This window comes from Rhinoderma darwinii, chromosome 6 (genome assembly GCF_050947455.1).
Source record: "Rhinoderma darwinii isolate aRhiDar2 chromosome 6, aRhiDar2.hap1, whole genome shotgun sequence".
NCBI classification, from domain to species: Eukaryota; Metazoa; Chordata; class Amphibia; order Anura; family Rhinodermatidae; genus Rhinoderma; species Rhinoderma darwinii.
Window position 1 is genome coordinate 31473090 of NC_134692.1, and position 17092 is coordinate 31490181.

Genomic DNA, 17092 nt, shown 5'->3' on the forward strand with positions numbered 1-17092 from the left:
GGCTGCATAATTAGTCTTTCTAATGGCATGGCTCCAGTTTCCTGCTCGTTGACAGTGTACCCTATGAATCATCAATCTGAGCGGACATTAAACATCTTTAAATTGCTCATTTGTTTCAGCTGATGCTAATCTCACAGGCACTTACTGTACATCAGAGCTGCTCCATTAAGTTTCAACAATGAAAAAAGCAGTTGATCTCAGAACTGGTGCTCCAATCCTTCCTAAATCTCCCTCTTTATTCAGCAAGGGTGATGCTGACACAGATCTAATCAATACATTCACACAATAGAAGTGACAACAAATTGATTGGTGGGACCCCTGTAATAAGTACGTAACATTACTGGATACATTTACTGACCATTTTCCTTACTCACTTCAACAACTGTCATTTTGTATGACATTTGAATATTCCATCCACCTACAAATAAAATTTGCACAATCTGAAACTCGAGATTCCCCTCTGAAACTAACCAGGGGCTCTTCCAAGAGCATAACATAATGAGTAGTTGTTTCTTCCCTCCGCTCATACTGAGCAGGGGAGTTTGACTGGTCACTGTCATTTCAGCAACGTTGCATAAATGAATAGTACAAGCAAAACTATTGTAATATATATTTTATTAGAGAAAATTGCCTCTCTCTCCAATTAATATCAGTCCACGCCTCCTGCACTGATCATTCACTTTCAATTCACTTCTAAAGTCCATCTTGAGAGACTTATCAGCTCACTGAGGGATCATGTTACATGCTGCCTATAGAAGTCTATAGGGAGCTTCTGGAGAAAGACAAAGTCAGAGAGACACACAGAGATGTTGTTGCAGCTTCCTAGTAAGTGTTCTATCTCACCCCAGCACTGGATTCACATCTACACTGCTAATTGCTGCTGTATAATGCCATACATGCTGCTGCTGCTGCTTCTGAGGGTGTGCTACAGAGAGAAAGGAGAGCAGGATATCCTCCCTTCTCTGTGTGCAGTGTATTGGAGATATCACAACAGCTAATCTCAGCCCACTCAGGTAAAACTGACAATTAGAAGTAGAGCATACATAGGATAAAACTGGTTAAAAATACCATATACAAGTCACCTGCAATGGCAGGTACGCTTTAAATGCAGCTTCCTGCTGCAAAGTATCAGGCTTTTGAAGTCCAGGACCATGAAAGCTTCCTTGGTTGTTATGTATTCCACAGAAAGTTTTATATTATTCATTCATACTTATGCACGAAATATCATTCTCATACAAGTACATCAATCTCACCATATGGTGATGTTTGTATAGTTCTATAATCTTTCACCCGCCTTTACCGGTTATTATATATACTGTATATCACTGGTGGGACTTCATTTCTATTTTTCACTCTGAGGTCACAAATTTGTTGCACAGATTTTTCAGCGGCAAATCCGTAGTGTAATACAGTACCAGCAAAGAAAATGGGATTTCAAGTTTTCTCCTCCACACTTTGCGGAATTTTTGTGCAAGTAAATTGACCTGCATATATTAAAATCTGCAGCATGTCAATTTATCTTGCGTTTCCGTCTAAGACTTGTATCTGGCAAATTTATTTTAAAAAAATGCACTAAAATCCGCAGCATAAAATCTGCACTTGTTTCCACATCAAAATGTAAATATGCACCTAAAAACATGAAATCATTCCATATTAAGTGCGGATGTTACCTGCGAACTACCTACATTTATCTCTGGTTTTGATGTGGATTTTCCGCATAATATTCCGTAACGTGTGCATGTAGCCTAATATGCATGAAATAATTGTATGGGGAGATTTCTCCTTTTTTAAAAAAAATATTTTCCTGAACATATTTGTTAATAGTTATAGTATTTAATTGTGGAATGGTTTATGTGGTTGTTGTAGTCACCCTCACTTTTATATTGCTGTTTGCAGTGGTATATTATAATGTAGAACAATGTTACAGTGCAAAATGTAGGTTGGAGAATTCGGCCCATATGAGATCACAACCTATTAACATCTGCAAATTTATGATTTTTTGGGGGTCAGTGTTAATTTGCAATCTGATTTAATAAAGCAGTAAGAGAGATAGAAAAAAGCATAGGAGTTTTCCAACCTGGCAACCCCCTTCTGAAAACCCCCCCCCCCACTGTATTAGGAGAAACCACACATTTCAAATGAATGAGCGACCATGTACTAAATGTCCATCAAAGCAGGAGCCGTTCCCTGCAGCAGCTCTCCATTCTGACTTTAAGGGGAAAACCTTTCTCTATGATATCCAAATGCCCTAACAGGACATATGGAAATGGGTTGTCCCATGTGCCCTCAGTTCAGTGCTAATTCTGCCTTTTATAATCTGAGACAGACTGGTTGCTATGGATGTGCTGTGTTGGAACCTGACTGAAAATACTGTGGTTATTAGGCAGTGTATGTATCCCTAGCAACTAGACTGTAAAAAATGTATCTGCTGTTTAGGATTGGCACTGGGCCAACAGTAGAAAAGGGAAAAAGCAGCTTGGCATTGGTCAAGCCATTTCTATTCTCATCCGAGCTGTGATTTTAATCAGAACTTCTTAAATAAATTTAGGGAGAGAAAATTTTTACCATTAAGACTAAAGATTGTCTCAGCCGTTGATGAATATGGTGGGGGGTTTAACTACAGCTGGTTGGACGTGGAATGTTTTATGCCACTTTTCCTATAAGATAAATGGGTTGCATGGTGTGAATCTGAAGCCCTGCCCAACCTTTACTGACACATTTTGACATGTCGTAAAAGGTGGCGCAGGGGATTCATACACATGGTGTACAGTCTGAAAACAGAAAACGGGCCTAAATACATATTCTGCCCCATTGTATTAATGTTTAGCTTTGAAGAGAACAGATTGCTTCTCATGAAGCAGCATATTTTATTTTTCTTAATAAAGCCGCATGTTATCTACATTTTGTGTACAAGAACAGAATCCTATATAAAAAGGCGTAGCTGAGATATTTTACACAATTGAGTGTATAGCATGTCAAATATAAATCGGTCTACTTCAGTCATCAATCAAGGTCAAGATCATGGCGGGCCTGTCTAGTAAACGGTTGAGCTAATGTGCAAGCATAAAAAGAATATTAGAAGAATAATAGAATATCATTTAGAAAATAAAGACTTTGCAGTCCATGCATAATTTCACAATGGAATTAGAAAACATGCAAAGACATCAACAAGAAAAATTCGGAGACAGGGAAAGGATGGTTTGCAGGCTAATGTTGTGGGTAAAAACACATTCACAAGGGCCCTAATTCCTGCTTTTTATCACCTCCTTTGATGTATGGCAGTGCACTAATGGAAACTGCTTGCAAGAAGCAGTACAATTCTGGATCAGGATGTTTCATCTCCGCTGCTGGCAGAGCATACCATCAAGTATAAGTATAGAGATATGGCTACTGTCTATTTTATATTGCCTGCCAGTGAATGCAGCCATGCAGTAAACGCCTCAAATGACTGTAATTTGTTGCCTCATTGTTATCAAGTACATCAATCTTCTGCTGCCTGGCACTTTCGTCACAGAGAGCGAAGGCTTCTATAAATGGCACAGCCTTGTGTTCTTTCTAATTCACATGTTGGGGTTGTGTTCTTAAAATACCCCCCTCCCTTCGTTTTTAACCTCGATACACAGTGACGTAATGTCCATCGGAGGTTTCCGTCAGGAGGATTACCTGATGGAAACCTCCAACGTATACCTATGTTATAGCATCTGGCATACATAGGCTCTAATGTTAAAAAAGTGTTCACTTGATCTACTTTCTTTACTGGATGCCTCTGTCTGGAATAACGCAATCTGCTGCTCTATTCCATACAGCAAAAAAGGGTATTTCGACGGAATATCCTTTCCAACGGAGGCAAATAGGACACGCTTTTAGCCTCCACGGGTGAATGGGAGCCTATGGACACGTTTAATGAATACGCTGGAGCTTTTCCGACACATAGAGTAAATATTGCAAATTGAGTGTGAAGTGGGCCTAACTTGAAGCTCCTGTGCCCCAATGTAAATTCTGTAACAGGGCACCACTTACTATGTGCCATTTATAATACGAGGGCCTGGGCGCGACTGCTGCCAATGCGCCCCTTACAGATACGCCCTGTTGATAAGATGGAATAACAGGAGCATTACATATGCTTGGATTCCCCTCCCACTGCCAACATAATGGCTGAAATATAAAATAAGCCTTTAAACAGTATTTGTCACAAAAAAAATAAATAATAGAGGTCTTTGAGTTTCTACTTCTGGAAAAAATTTAAATGTGCCCTGTGACATCACCACAGCCCTAACTGCCCTTACCAACTAGGACAGGGGGACTTGATGCCTGTTTACCCCACCTCCTTTCCATGATCCATGGGATTTATTCTCCACACCCTGGTTTTCTAATGTTGCAGGGCCCTACACTGGTTCTCACCACCTATAAGAATAAGGGATGAGGCAACTGTTGGTAGGGCTCCCTTCTAGGGGTCCCATAACGGCTGCATGGGCAGTCTCTGTGGTATGTACACACTTGGCTTTAGGGTATTTTCTCTTAATCTAAATTAAATGTTTACTCTGCTTTTTAATCTTTGTAAAATCAATCAGCTGTGTTCAGGGGCGTAGCTAGAGGCTCATGGGCCCCGATGCAAAAATTCTTACTGGGCCCCCCCCCCCCGCAAACTTCTCATGGCCTAAGTGACCCAACAATGCAGCACTAGCAGCCGGGGCGTCACTAAGGCTGGGTTCACACACACTATTTATGGACGTAATTCGGGCGTTTTAGCATTGAATTACGTCCGAAAATGCGGCTCAAAAGCGTCTGCAAACATCTGCCCATTCATTTGAATGGGTCTAACGATGTTCTGTGCCGACGGTCATTTTTTTTTACGCGCCGCTGTCAAAAGGCGGCGCGTAAAAAAGTGCCTGTCACTTCTTCAGACGTAAATGGAGCCGTTTTCCATGGACTCCATGGAAAACCAGCTTCAATTACTTCCGTAATGGACACAGCAAAAGACGCCTGCACATGCCATTACGGCTGAAATTACGGTGCTGTTTTCTCCTGAATGTCAGGAGAAATAGCCCCAATACATATGTGTCCGCCCCAAAAAAAAGTGTATATATGAGACAGCATAGCATATCTATAGCACTACGACCCTATAAACTATGGATAGGATTAGATACAGTGGCTGAGCAGACAGTATCACACATGATAGGCTTAGATACAGTGGCTCAGAAGGCAGTATCACACATGATAGGATTAGATACACAGCTCAGCAGACAGTATCACACATGATAGGATTAGATACAGTGGCTCAGCAGACAGTACCACACATGATAGGATTAGATACAGTGGCTCAGCAGACAGTATCACACATGATAGGATTAGATTTAGTGGCTCAGCAGACAGTATCACACATGATAGGATTAGATACAGTGGCTCAGAAGGCAGTATCACACATGATAGGATTAGATACACAGCTCAGCAGACAGTATCACACATGATAGGATTAGATACAGTGGCTCAGCAGACAGTACCACATGATAGGATTAGATACAGTGGCTCAGCAGACAGTACCACACATGATAGGATTAGATACAGTGGCTCAGCAGACAGTACCACACATGATAGGATTAGATACAGTGGCTCAGAAGACAGTATCACACATGATAGGATTAGATACAGTGGCTCAGCAGACAGTATCACACATGATCGGATTAGATATAGGGCCCAGCAGACAGTATCATACATGATTGGATTAGATACACAGCTCAGCAGACTGTATCACACATGATAGGATTAGATACAGGGCCCAGCTCGCTGACATTGCGGATGCAGCGCTGGACCCAGGATAGGTAAGAATAATAATTTTGCTTCTTTATGTGTTACTGATTATTTTTGTGTGTTTGTGTTTTTTTTTACAGGTTCGGTTGTTGGACTTCGGATTCGAGGACTTCAATGACGGCGTTTTTTTTATTCTCAATAAAATGGTTAATGAGGGTTGTGTTTTTTTATTTCAATAAAATATTTTTTCTATGTGCTTGTATCTTTTTAAACTTTATTATCACCGCCTTAATAATGGCCGCTGGCTGATTGACAACCTCCATTGCTAAGGCGGGGCTTAATGTTAGCAGGTGCAGAGGCAAACACTAACCCCCATTATTACCCCGGTACCCACCGCCACCAGGGGTACTGGGAAGAGCCGGGTACAAACCAGTACCCGACCATCTGTAGTGACGGGCAGGCACCGGGGTGGCCGCAGGCTGGTAGTATTAGGCTGGGGAAGGCCAAAAACAGTGGCCCTTCCCACCCTTGTAATGCTGCCTGCTGCTGCTGTGTTGTATCTGGCTGGTTATGAAAATTGGGGGGGACCCGACATCGTTCTTTCCAATTATTTTTTTTTTTTTTAAATGACGTGGGGTCCCCCCCATTTTCATAACCAGCCAGATACAATAAAGCAGCAGCAGGCAGCATTACCAGGATGGGAAGGACCACTGTTTTTGGCCTTTCCCCTCCTGATAATACCAGCCTGCCACCACCCCTGTAGCCGACCATCACTACAGATGGTCAGGTACTGGATCGTACCCGGCTCTTCCCAGCACCCCTGGTGGCGGTGGGTACCGGGGTAATAAAGGGGGTTAGTGTTAGCCTCTGCATCCGCTAACACTAAGCCCCGTCTTAGCAATGGATACTGTCACTCAGCCGGCGGGCATTACTAAGGCGGTAGTAATATAGTTTAAAAAAAAAAAACACAAAGACAAAGAAAAAATATTTTATTGAAATAAAAATAAAAACCCACACAACCCTCATTAACCATTTTATTAATAAAAAAAAAGCTGTCATCGAAGTAGTCCTGGAATCCGCCGTAGTCCAACGACCGAACCTGTAAGAAAACACACAAAAAATGATTAGTAACACATGTGTTCGGGTATGTGCACACACACTAATTACGTCCGTAATTGACGACGTATTTCGGCCGCAAGTCCCGGACCGAACACAGTGCAGGGAGCCGGGCTCCTAGCATCATAGTTATGTACGATGCTAGGAGTCCCTGCCTCGCTGCCGGACAACTGTCCCGTACTGAAAACATGATTACACTACGGGACAGTAGTTCCATGGAGAGGCAGGGACTCCTAGCGTCGTACATAACTATGATCCTAGGAGCCCGACTCCCTGCAGTGTGTTCGGTCCGGTACTTGCGGCCGAAATACGTCCGTCAATTACGGACGTAATTAGTGTCTGTGCACATACCCTAAGGCTTAGATACAGGGCCCATGTGTGATACTGTCTGTGGGACCCTGTATCTAAGCCTACCACAAGGTAGGCTTAGATACAGGGTCCAGCAGACAGTAATCTTATACAGTATACGATTACTGTGTGCTGGGGCCCTGTATCTAAACCTACAGTGTGGTAGGCTTAGATACAGGGCCCAGCAGACAGGATCACGCATGGGCCATGTATCTAAGCCTACCATGTGATTGGCTTAGATACAGGGCCCAGCAGACAGGATCACACAATCTGTGATCCTGTCTCATGGGCCCCCTAAGCCTGCTACATCGTAGGCTTAGGGGTTGTGCAGTCCCTAAACATTGATGGCCTATCCACAGGATAGGCCATCAATAGCTGATGTGTCGCCCGGGACCCGCAAATCAGCTGTTTTGAAGGGGCCGCAGCACTCGTATGACAGCTGCTTCCCCTTCATTTCACTACTCGCTCACACTGTGAATCGCCGACACCGATTCACAGTGTGACCGGAATGAAGTGACAGGAATGAAGGAGAGCAACTCTCGTACGAGTGCTGCGGCCCCTTCAAAACAGCTGATTGGCGGGTCCCGGAGTCAGACCCCGCCAGTCAGGGCTAAGCTTACCTTCCTCTTCGGCCGCGGCGGGAGTTCTGTAGTCTCGGTGCTGTGCGCGGCGGCATAGCGCTGTGACGTCATGCGCTGCGCACAGCGCTTGCCGTCAGGACCTCCGCTGCGATCCGGAACCAGGAAGGTAAGTAAAGTATGTTACTATAGTAACAGGGGCCCGCGGCCCGAGTTACTATAGTAACTTTTTATTGATGTGGTGCGGGGGGGCCGTGGGCCCCCCTGGCTTCGGGGCCCGGTCGCAATTGCGACCGCTGCGACCCCTATAGCTACGCCAGTGGCTGTGTTCAATTGTTAGGTTATGATTTGTCTCTGAAGGGATACTAAGGAGCCAGAAGGGTTATGTATGATTTATGGCCCCGGAGTACCTGACTGATACAGTCCAAGACTATGTCTTTTAGATGATACCTATAATCTCTATGTCTTGATAGAAGCAGGCTATAAGACCCGCTGTGGCCCCCAAGTACTTGTGTGATGCAGTCCAAGACTATCTTCTTTTGTCTTTTAGAGAATACTGACACTTTCTATGTATTGATAGAAGCAGGGTATAAGACTCGCTGTGGTAGTATATAAAGTAGTTCAAGCTAGACCACCACAAATTATTAGTCCTTTTCTTTCGTTTTTCAAGGGTGTGTTCAGAAGGGAATCATGATCCTTTGCTGTTATGGAAAATTGAAAAAACACCCTGGTAGCTATGTGCTGGCAAGCATAAGTAGTGACACTACAAGGTAGTGCCAAAACCTCTGTAGGCTGCGTGTAAGCTCTGATAAATAATAGGAACTCCGTGAATGGCATGTTAAGAAGCACTATCAGAAGTTCAAGATTGACAAGACGCGACAGTGGGGCTCCCTGTGCAATGCTTCCCGAGCAGCCACCTGTTGAACAAATTCCTATACAATACATGGGTCAATAAGTCAGATGATATCGCTGCAATAAATGTCTCATTGCAAGGGTGACCCTCTACTATTTAATTAAATTGAGTGGTTAATATCTGGCTAATGTATTAATTGCAATAATATTAACTCAGAACAGTTACATGAACAAAAACTGGAAGAATTGCTATTTTTAGAAGAGTTCTCCAATGTAGATCATATGGAAACACTGAATTCCTTGTGGTCAATATTTCTACTGTATTTGTAGTTTTAGTTTAATAGTTAAATATCAGCACTTTCATATTATTTAATAGAAAAACCAAGGCTTTGAAATGCAAAGAATTGATGATAATAAATAAAAAAACATCTCTAGGGATTAGGAATCCTTATTATTTTTATCATGGTATTATAATCTAAACATACAATCCTTTTTTTTCATTTCTATATTTTTGGGTAGGAAAGGTTAGAGGATTGCCAACAGTAAGTCTATCTTAAGGTGATAGTCATTTTATGGGTATAATTCCTTTTTAAGTTATGAATTGAACTGTATCAGTGTAAATGAGTTGGAACATATTGTAAATGAAATGATAATGTGTTTTCTCCGCGATCCGCAGCTGTGCAACGGAGGATCTGTCACAGATCTTGCAAAAAGCATACTGAATTGTGGGCAGCGTTTGGATGAAGCCATAATATCATACATCCTATATGGAGCATTACTGGTAAGAAATAAAAAAAAACGCTAATAATGATTTGTGTTATTGGATGATTTACATAGGACTGCATGTACGTGAACAGGATTATTTTATCTGAGAGATTACAATGAATTAACACGGGGGGAGGTTCATTAAACTAAATATTCTAGAATTCCAGCTCAATTTCCAACAAAAAACTGACGTACATGCCTTGTGCCATATATACTGGGTGTTTAAAAAAGGATGGTGCAAAATTAGAGCCTCGGTATTCATAACCACGAGAACATAAGAGAAATTTATTAACCTGAAAAAACACAATCTATCCAAGTTTTATCTATACACTACAAATGTTCAAAGTGATTTCTATTGGTGACACGGCAGATGTCTAGGCGGTACTCCACTTCTGCCCAGATGCGTGCTATCATATCCTCGATTATGTACTCCGCTGTTTCAGTGATGCGTTGTCTTAGGTCATTCAGATTCTGTGGCTAGGGGGGGTGGGGGGGGACAGATACACCGAGTCCTTGATGTAGTCCCATATAAAGAAGTTGTAGGATCTTAGATCTGGCAATTGTGGAGGCCAGTGCAACATTGGTGAATCATTGTTTTGGCGCGGCCAATCCAACGTTCCGGTAGAGTTGTGGAGGTGCACCACCCTGCTGATAGAGGAAGATGTAGATGTCAAATGTAGTCTATCTGTGGCATAAGCCATTCCTTTAAAGTGTAACTAAACCTTTGCAAAATTTTTTATTAAACTGCTATTATGTCACTCTATGTGAATGCATTACTCATAGCAATTTTTTCCCGCTTCAAAGTACTTTTTTGCAGCTTTTTTTTCTTGTGAAACGGTCCACATCTATTTTCTCACACTTCCTGATTTTGGCCAGTTGCTAGTGGCGTGTCTTACCGTGTGTGACGTTTTCTAGTACTGTATGCAATATTCAATCTACCCATAGGAATGTCTCTCTGCCTCTATGTACTATACAGTTCTCTATAGAGTAGCAGGCAACAGCAGAGCGCAGGGAAGAGAATGTGATGAGCACTAGTATGTGAAAGGCGCTTCAGTAGCAGAAGATGTGCAGGTCTGCGGCGGCTTCCTGTACCCTCTTCTCCCTCTATATACTGCTGGAAATTGCAGCAGCAGAGCGCAGGGAAGAGAATGTGATGAGCACTACTGCTGTCCGGCCTCTAGTATGTCAAAGGCGCTTCACTAGAAGAAGCAGCGCAGGTCTGGTGGCGGCTCCCTGTACCCTCATTCCACCTCTCTATATACTGGTGGAAGCAGCAGCAGCAGAGCTTATGGAAGAGAATGAGGGTACAGGGAGCCGTTGCCAGACCTGCACTTCTTCTCCTAGTCAAGCGCCTGTCACACACTAGAAACCGGAGAGGAGAGGAGCGCATCACATTCTCTTCCATGCGCTCTGCTGCTGCTGAATTCACCAGTGTATAGAGAGAGGGAAGAGGCTACCGCCAGACCTGCGCTTCTTCTTTTAGTGAAGCGCCTGTTACACACTATAGACTGATACATTAAAACGGTGTACGGATTTCTGCTAGCAACAGGAGAAATACAAGAAATAAAATGTAACATATAACACAAAAAGGAGCCCAAATTCATTAATAAAGTATATTACAAAACATATTTATATTACACATGCTGCTAAAAAATAAAAAGTTGATCGAACGTTTAGTTACGCTTTAACATGTCCAGATAGGAGTGGCCAGTGACAGGATCCCCGGGAAAAAAGTAGGGACCGTAGATTTTGTGCTCGATAAGGGTGAGGACCTCATGTACTTGATAAGGGCACATGTTTTTTCTGAGCCCCAAATTCTAAGGTTGTGGCTTCCCACTGAGGTATAAGGTCGCCTCATTGCTGAACACCAGCCTGTCTGAGAATTCGTCCTCTTGCAATCGGCCCTGCAAGTCAATGCAAAATCCATGGCGTTTTGGTATGCCGTCTGGTTAGAGCTCCTGAAGAAGGTGTAATCTGTATGACTTACAACACCGATGTTTTTGTAAGATACACCATACCATGGTTTGTGGCACCTGTAGTTCCATACTTGTCAGCCTGGTCGACTTTCTAGGACTACTCTCATACACGACTCGAATCCTGTTCACCGTCTCTTCCAAAGTCTTTGGGCGCCCCAGACTTTTCCCATGACAAACACCCAGTGGTTTCGAATTGCTTCACCCAACACGAAATGCAGTTTCTATGCGGAGCACATTTACCAAATTTAATCTGAAAGTTTCGCTGTACGGTCACAACAGACCCCGTTCTTGCAAATTCCAACACGCAAATAGCTTTTTCTTTGCCTCGATGTAGCCATCTTATGTCACACTGTGTAAGCACATTTCATATTTGACTCTTGAAAATGAAAGCTGCGCTGTGATTGGTTGCTACAGGCAACTAAGCCCGTTTTCAGTCACTGGCCATTTATCACTGATGTTACTTTAACTACAAGCCTTTACTTCTGCACCGTCCTTTTTGAATCCCCCTCTATTACGTGTTTTAGACGCTTTTTGTGTCTCACTAGACAGTTTGAAAAGTGTCTAGAAAGGGGGAGTGGCTTCACAAAAAAGAGGGGGTTTAAAATGTGTCAAAATTTGGACAGAAAATATTGGTAGAAAGTAAGCCAACCGAGAGGAGACATAAGGAAGAAAAAAAGTGTATAACATGTCTAGCAAGATGCGCCAAATTTATCATACAGCATGCACCACTGTGATAAATTTAGTGCATCTTCTGCCTGCCTGGTCTAGTTTTAAACCGTTAAAAAAAATCTGCCGCAATATATGCCAGATGAAAATCGAACTGAAATACTTAACGGAATTGTTGATTTTGAAAAACCCATTTTAAAATTTCCTATTGCTGATGTTAATGGAGGGAGAGTCCCATGTTCAGGACCCCCAGAATCTATTAGCCAGAGCAGAAATCCGCTACAAAGAGCATATTTCGCTCTGGAAGACCTAGCATGTCTGCACATTACACAGGGAGAATATTACTTTCAATGGGAATTGTAATACTCCGTTTCTCCTGCGGTAGTGCTGCAGGGCAATTGAAGACCTATCTTTTGGTGTCCCTAACAGTTTATAGTTGATTTGTTGATGGTTCACACAGCGCGACACACTAAGTTCAGCTTGTGGTCGCGGTACGATTCTTACAAAGAAGGATTATCCAAAGCAGGGTGTCCTCTTTAAATTACAAACTCTGCTCTGCCACATTTGTATACAGTTTTCCACATTAAGAATAAGTAAAAGACCGATTTGCAAGTTTTTGGCCAGTGTCAGGGCATGTTAGTCACAGCAGTCACATATTCCTCAAGCCTGTGCTATTCCAGATGAGAATTGTAGTTCTAGCATTACTGGACACCAGCATTACATATGATGTGCTGGGATTTGTTGTTGCATAAGAGCTTGGGAGCCACAGGTTATGCAAACTACATCTATCACGAGATGGCTGAGTGCTATTCGATCATATTACTCATCTTTTGATGTGTGGTACCCAGCTCGAAGTCACTATAAGATGCCTGCTGTGATCTCAGTGAGGGTGCATGGAACAGCTGTTGTGCTGGACAGCTGTTCCTGCAGCACCATTGTAGAGATATCATTAAGATCCTAATAGCAGAGTCATTATTTTTAAACAGGGGAGTAATTCTTTTCTGTTTTGTTATTCAGGGTCTCCAGCATTTGCACAATAATAGAATCATCCATCGTGACGTGAAAGGCAACAATATCCTTCTGACAACAGAAGGGGGAGTCAAGCTGGTTGACTTTGGTAATCATTGCTTGCTATGTACTGACGTCCTGTATAGTTTATTCCATCTCCTCAATTTGCTGTCTGTTTGAAGCTTCGAGATACGCCACAGGTTTTAGTGATCGTGTTCAGCAGGAACCGTTGAATACTTTGGGTTTAACAGATGGATCTCCCTCTGAGTTCCTGTCACATAATCTGTTTTGGGTGTCTGGAAATAGTCTAGTTTTTAGCTCTGAAAAAAAAATGAAGCATTTTATTTACTAACTCACTGGCAATCTGCTTGTGTCTATTCCTGCGCTGCATCGCTCTCATTTAAATTCAATATTCCATCTTTTGCATATGAAAAGAAATTGCTCATTCCTCACAAATGGTGTTAATAGCCTGCAGCTCATCTATTCCCTTTGAGCAGAAGGTAAAGTGGTCCTATGGGTGTGAAAACCAGCAGATCTATATAATTTGTGATTATTACGGTTGATGTAAGCCTGATTGAAATGAAAGCGCAAACAAAGGAAGGAAAAAGAGAGCAAAACGGCAGACAAGAGTCGAAGAAGAGGCAGATTTACATATATTATTTAATCAAGTGCCAAATGTCAGAAGAGAACACATTGATTCTTCTCTGCTTCATAAACATTCAGAAAGGTTTTATTTGGGTTGCGGGCACATGGCTACCACCAGAAATAAAAGGGGTTGTCGGGACTAGATACTCATTTTAAATTGGGCTATTAGAAGCCCTTATCATTTAACTAGAATGGAAAGAGTCCCTGTCTCTGGAGGACCTAGTTTATTTCAATAGGCTACATGCAATGTTCCATTTTTCCTGTGGTGGTGCTGCAGGGCAACTTAATACTTGCTGCCAGGTTCTCCAACAAATCAAAGCTGATCGCTTGGGGTGCCAGCAGCGGTATACTCTGCAATGTGCTTATGACCCTTTTGACAAAAAGCGAGGGTTAAAAAACAGACAACCCCTTCTAGTTGACTGAATCTTTCCACATTGTCATTGATGTGGCAACCCAAGTTAAAAGCTGTGATGTCCTGCTATTCAATAACATTGCCTGCTGCCGGGGATGCAGTAGAAATGCTGATGTTTGGTCTATAGACAACTGATGTCACCATTTACCTCAAGTATTACTATTGATATATTATATTCACCCATCAAGATCAATGGTCAAATCTTTACCAAACTGGCTTGTGCCTATAGCAGAATAGTGTAAGGTGTTACATATAAATCCTATTATATTCATTTGATAGATTTCGTTAATGAAAAAAAGCTCGGTTATAGGGATTAATTTTTCGTAATTTTTTTTCCTTATTAAAAGGATTGGATCTATTGGCTCAATTCTGACGTTCCATCTGAGCTTTCCGTCAGAATGGAGCCCTGACTGACACAAACGGAAACCTTAGGTTTCTGTTTTCATTCCTATTGATTTCAGTGGTGACGGATCCGGTGCCAATGGTTTGTTTGTCTCCGTTGTGCAAGGGTTTCGGTCGTTTTAACGGAATCAATAGCGTAGTCGACCTCCCAGGTCTCCTGCCAGTCTGTATACACCCGGCCACCAGTGATAGCGTGTTGTGTTAAAAATGTGACAGCTAAACATAGGATGCAGCAGTGACAACACGCCATTGCTGGTGGCCCGGGTGTACAGCTGCCACAAGAGTGCCAGGGCAAGTAAGTTTTTTTTTTTCACACTTGCCTGTTTTTTACATAGAAATCCTCACCAAATCCACACATTTTGGTGAGGATTTGCTGCTGAAGATTTCTGCGACTTTTCTTCGGGAATTTTCTGCAGCAAATCTGCCACGTGTGAAATTGTGCATTGCTTTATATTTATCTACAGAATAAAGACATGGCTCATTCTGGGTGGCAGATATCATTTTTTTTTCTTCCTAGAACAGAATTTCCAGTAAAGAACTGACGATACCAACAATAGTGTCATTTAAATTTCCTTCTCAACAGAAACATGTTTCATTGACTACCTATAGGATATCCCAATAGGTCTAACGTCTGTCACCTGCGAAGCCCGCATCCTGCTGTGAAGTGAATGGCTTTGTGTATATAAATACCTCTTGACCTATGTTTCTCCCTGTGATCAGATTGCACTGAAACCAGGTGTGGAGACCTACAAATAGGAAATAGTAATGAAAAGCTTGGTTACCGTGGAAAAAGTGGTGCTCACAATAGCATTTTCTGTCATTGTGAACTTGGATATGTCCTATACTAAGCAGCATCTCAACCCGATCACTCTGTATTCAGATATAATGAGGACCTGTCACCTCTCCTGACATGTCTATTTTAGTAAATACCCAAAGTAGATTATAGATTCTGTACATTATAGACTTTATTGTTTAAGATAAAAAAAATTGTATTCTTAGAAAATTCAGAACTTTGTCTTAGGCCTGTGTAAGTGGACAAATATCTAAAAGGTGCTTGAATTTGTTATAAATATGTCTTTAGTTTGCAGTGGATTTGTTTCTATTGTAATATGAATATGTCCCGATTGATGATACTATAAATATGTCCTAGGTAATGTCTATTCCTGTTACAGGAGTGTCTGCACAGCTTACCAGTGCTCGCCTGCGCAGGAACACGTCTGTGGGCACACCTTGTTGGATGGCACCAGAGGTAGGATGGTTTTTACCCCCTAATGATGTGTGTCCCCCAAAAAATGCATTTTACATTGGTGTGTATTAAATATTTAAATAAGATTTTGTGTTAATTTGATCTATTTTATTATATATAGCAGAAGTGTTTAGTGCCATCTTGAGGTGGATAGCGGCAGTGCGGTTACCCAATTCTGTCTATTTTTTTGTTTTTGTTTGGTTACAATTGATCGTCTGTAGTCAGGGACCCCATTTCAAATATCTGGGCCCCGTAAAGCCAAATGGTCAGGGCTCCCTAAGCTATTAAGCACATCTTCCATCTGGTAAACCATTATGTACTTTTGGGGGGCAACTGATACAGGATGTTTTGCAGAGGAGGATACCCTGATCATAATAAAGATTGTGTAAAATTATATACATTTTTCCCTTCTGGGAGGGCACAGCAAATAGTTCCAGTATTTACAATTTATTCAATCTTCTCACTGCGGAGAGAAACTAGCTTAGTTACGGATCCGGCAGGCAAGACGGCTGACTTATTGTTTTTGGTGACCTGCAGATTTAGGGTCATGGGCACCCCTCTTTAATAAAAGGGTTAACTACTTGGCCTAGTAGGTTTTAAGGTAATTGCTGCCGCTGTACACTATGGACCTAGTGCCCTTTTAATAGGTGGTTGCTGGCTGCTTTATACACTCTATGGGCGTCCACATCATGGACCGACTCCACTTAGTCTTGCACTATGCTGGCCACTGACTGGTACACCTTCCCGTGACTGTCTTGGGGCCACATTTTTGCAACGTCTCCTTTCAACACCAAGTCCAGCTATGCGTATATTGTGACCTCACGCTCCTCAGGACCTGTTGCCACCCGAGACTGAACGCTGGTTCCTGACTCAGATGGTCCTCACCAGTCACTTCCAGACTTTTCAGTTCCAGTTGGATGTAATAAGCCCAATTTTCACTCTTTCTTCACCAATGCCACATATCTTCTTCCATTAATTAGATCATTGTATGATATATATATATATATGGGCATCGGTGGTAACTAGGGCATTATAAGGGGGAGTATAATGGGGATTATACTAACAATCGTATAGATTTTTCTGTGAGTCGGTTGGAGGAAAGGAAAACAAAATAATATAATATCTAAAGAGGAACTTTCACCTCTCCTGACACATCTATTTTAATAAATACTTGTATTCCCCATAATATAACAATTCTGGAACATATTTACTTAGAACTTTGAGGTGTGCTGTTCCTCTGTTATTCCATCTAGAAATTTATGAATAAATTAACGACTGGGTATTACTATTCCCTTTGTCAAGCCCTGATTGGACATTGTCAGTCTGTGTA

General features: G+C 42.0%; 1 protein-coding gene across 1 annotated transcript in view; it reads left to right on the plus strand.

Moving 5' to 3' along the window:
* Positions 1-16738, plus strand: part of LOC142656571 (myosin-IIIb-like) — a 33676-nt gene extending 16938 nt beyond the window's left edge. Inside the window, exons 3-6 of the mRNA XM_075831502.1 lie at positions 9319-9423; positions 13067-13166; positions 15689-15765; positions 16595-16738. Coding sequence (XP_075687617.1) covers positions 9319-9423; positions 13067-13166; positions 15689-15765; positions 16595-16738 — 426 coding nt within the window. The remainder of the gene's footprint in view (positions 1-9318; positions 9424-13066; positions 13167-15688; positions 15766-16594) is intronic.
* Positions 16739-17092: the final 354 nt, after the last annotated feature.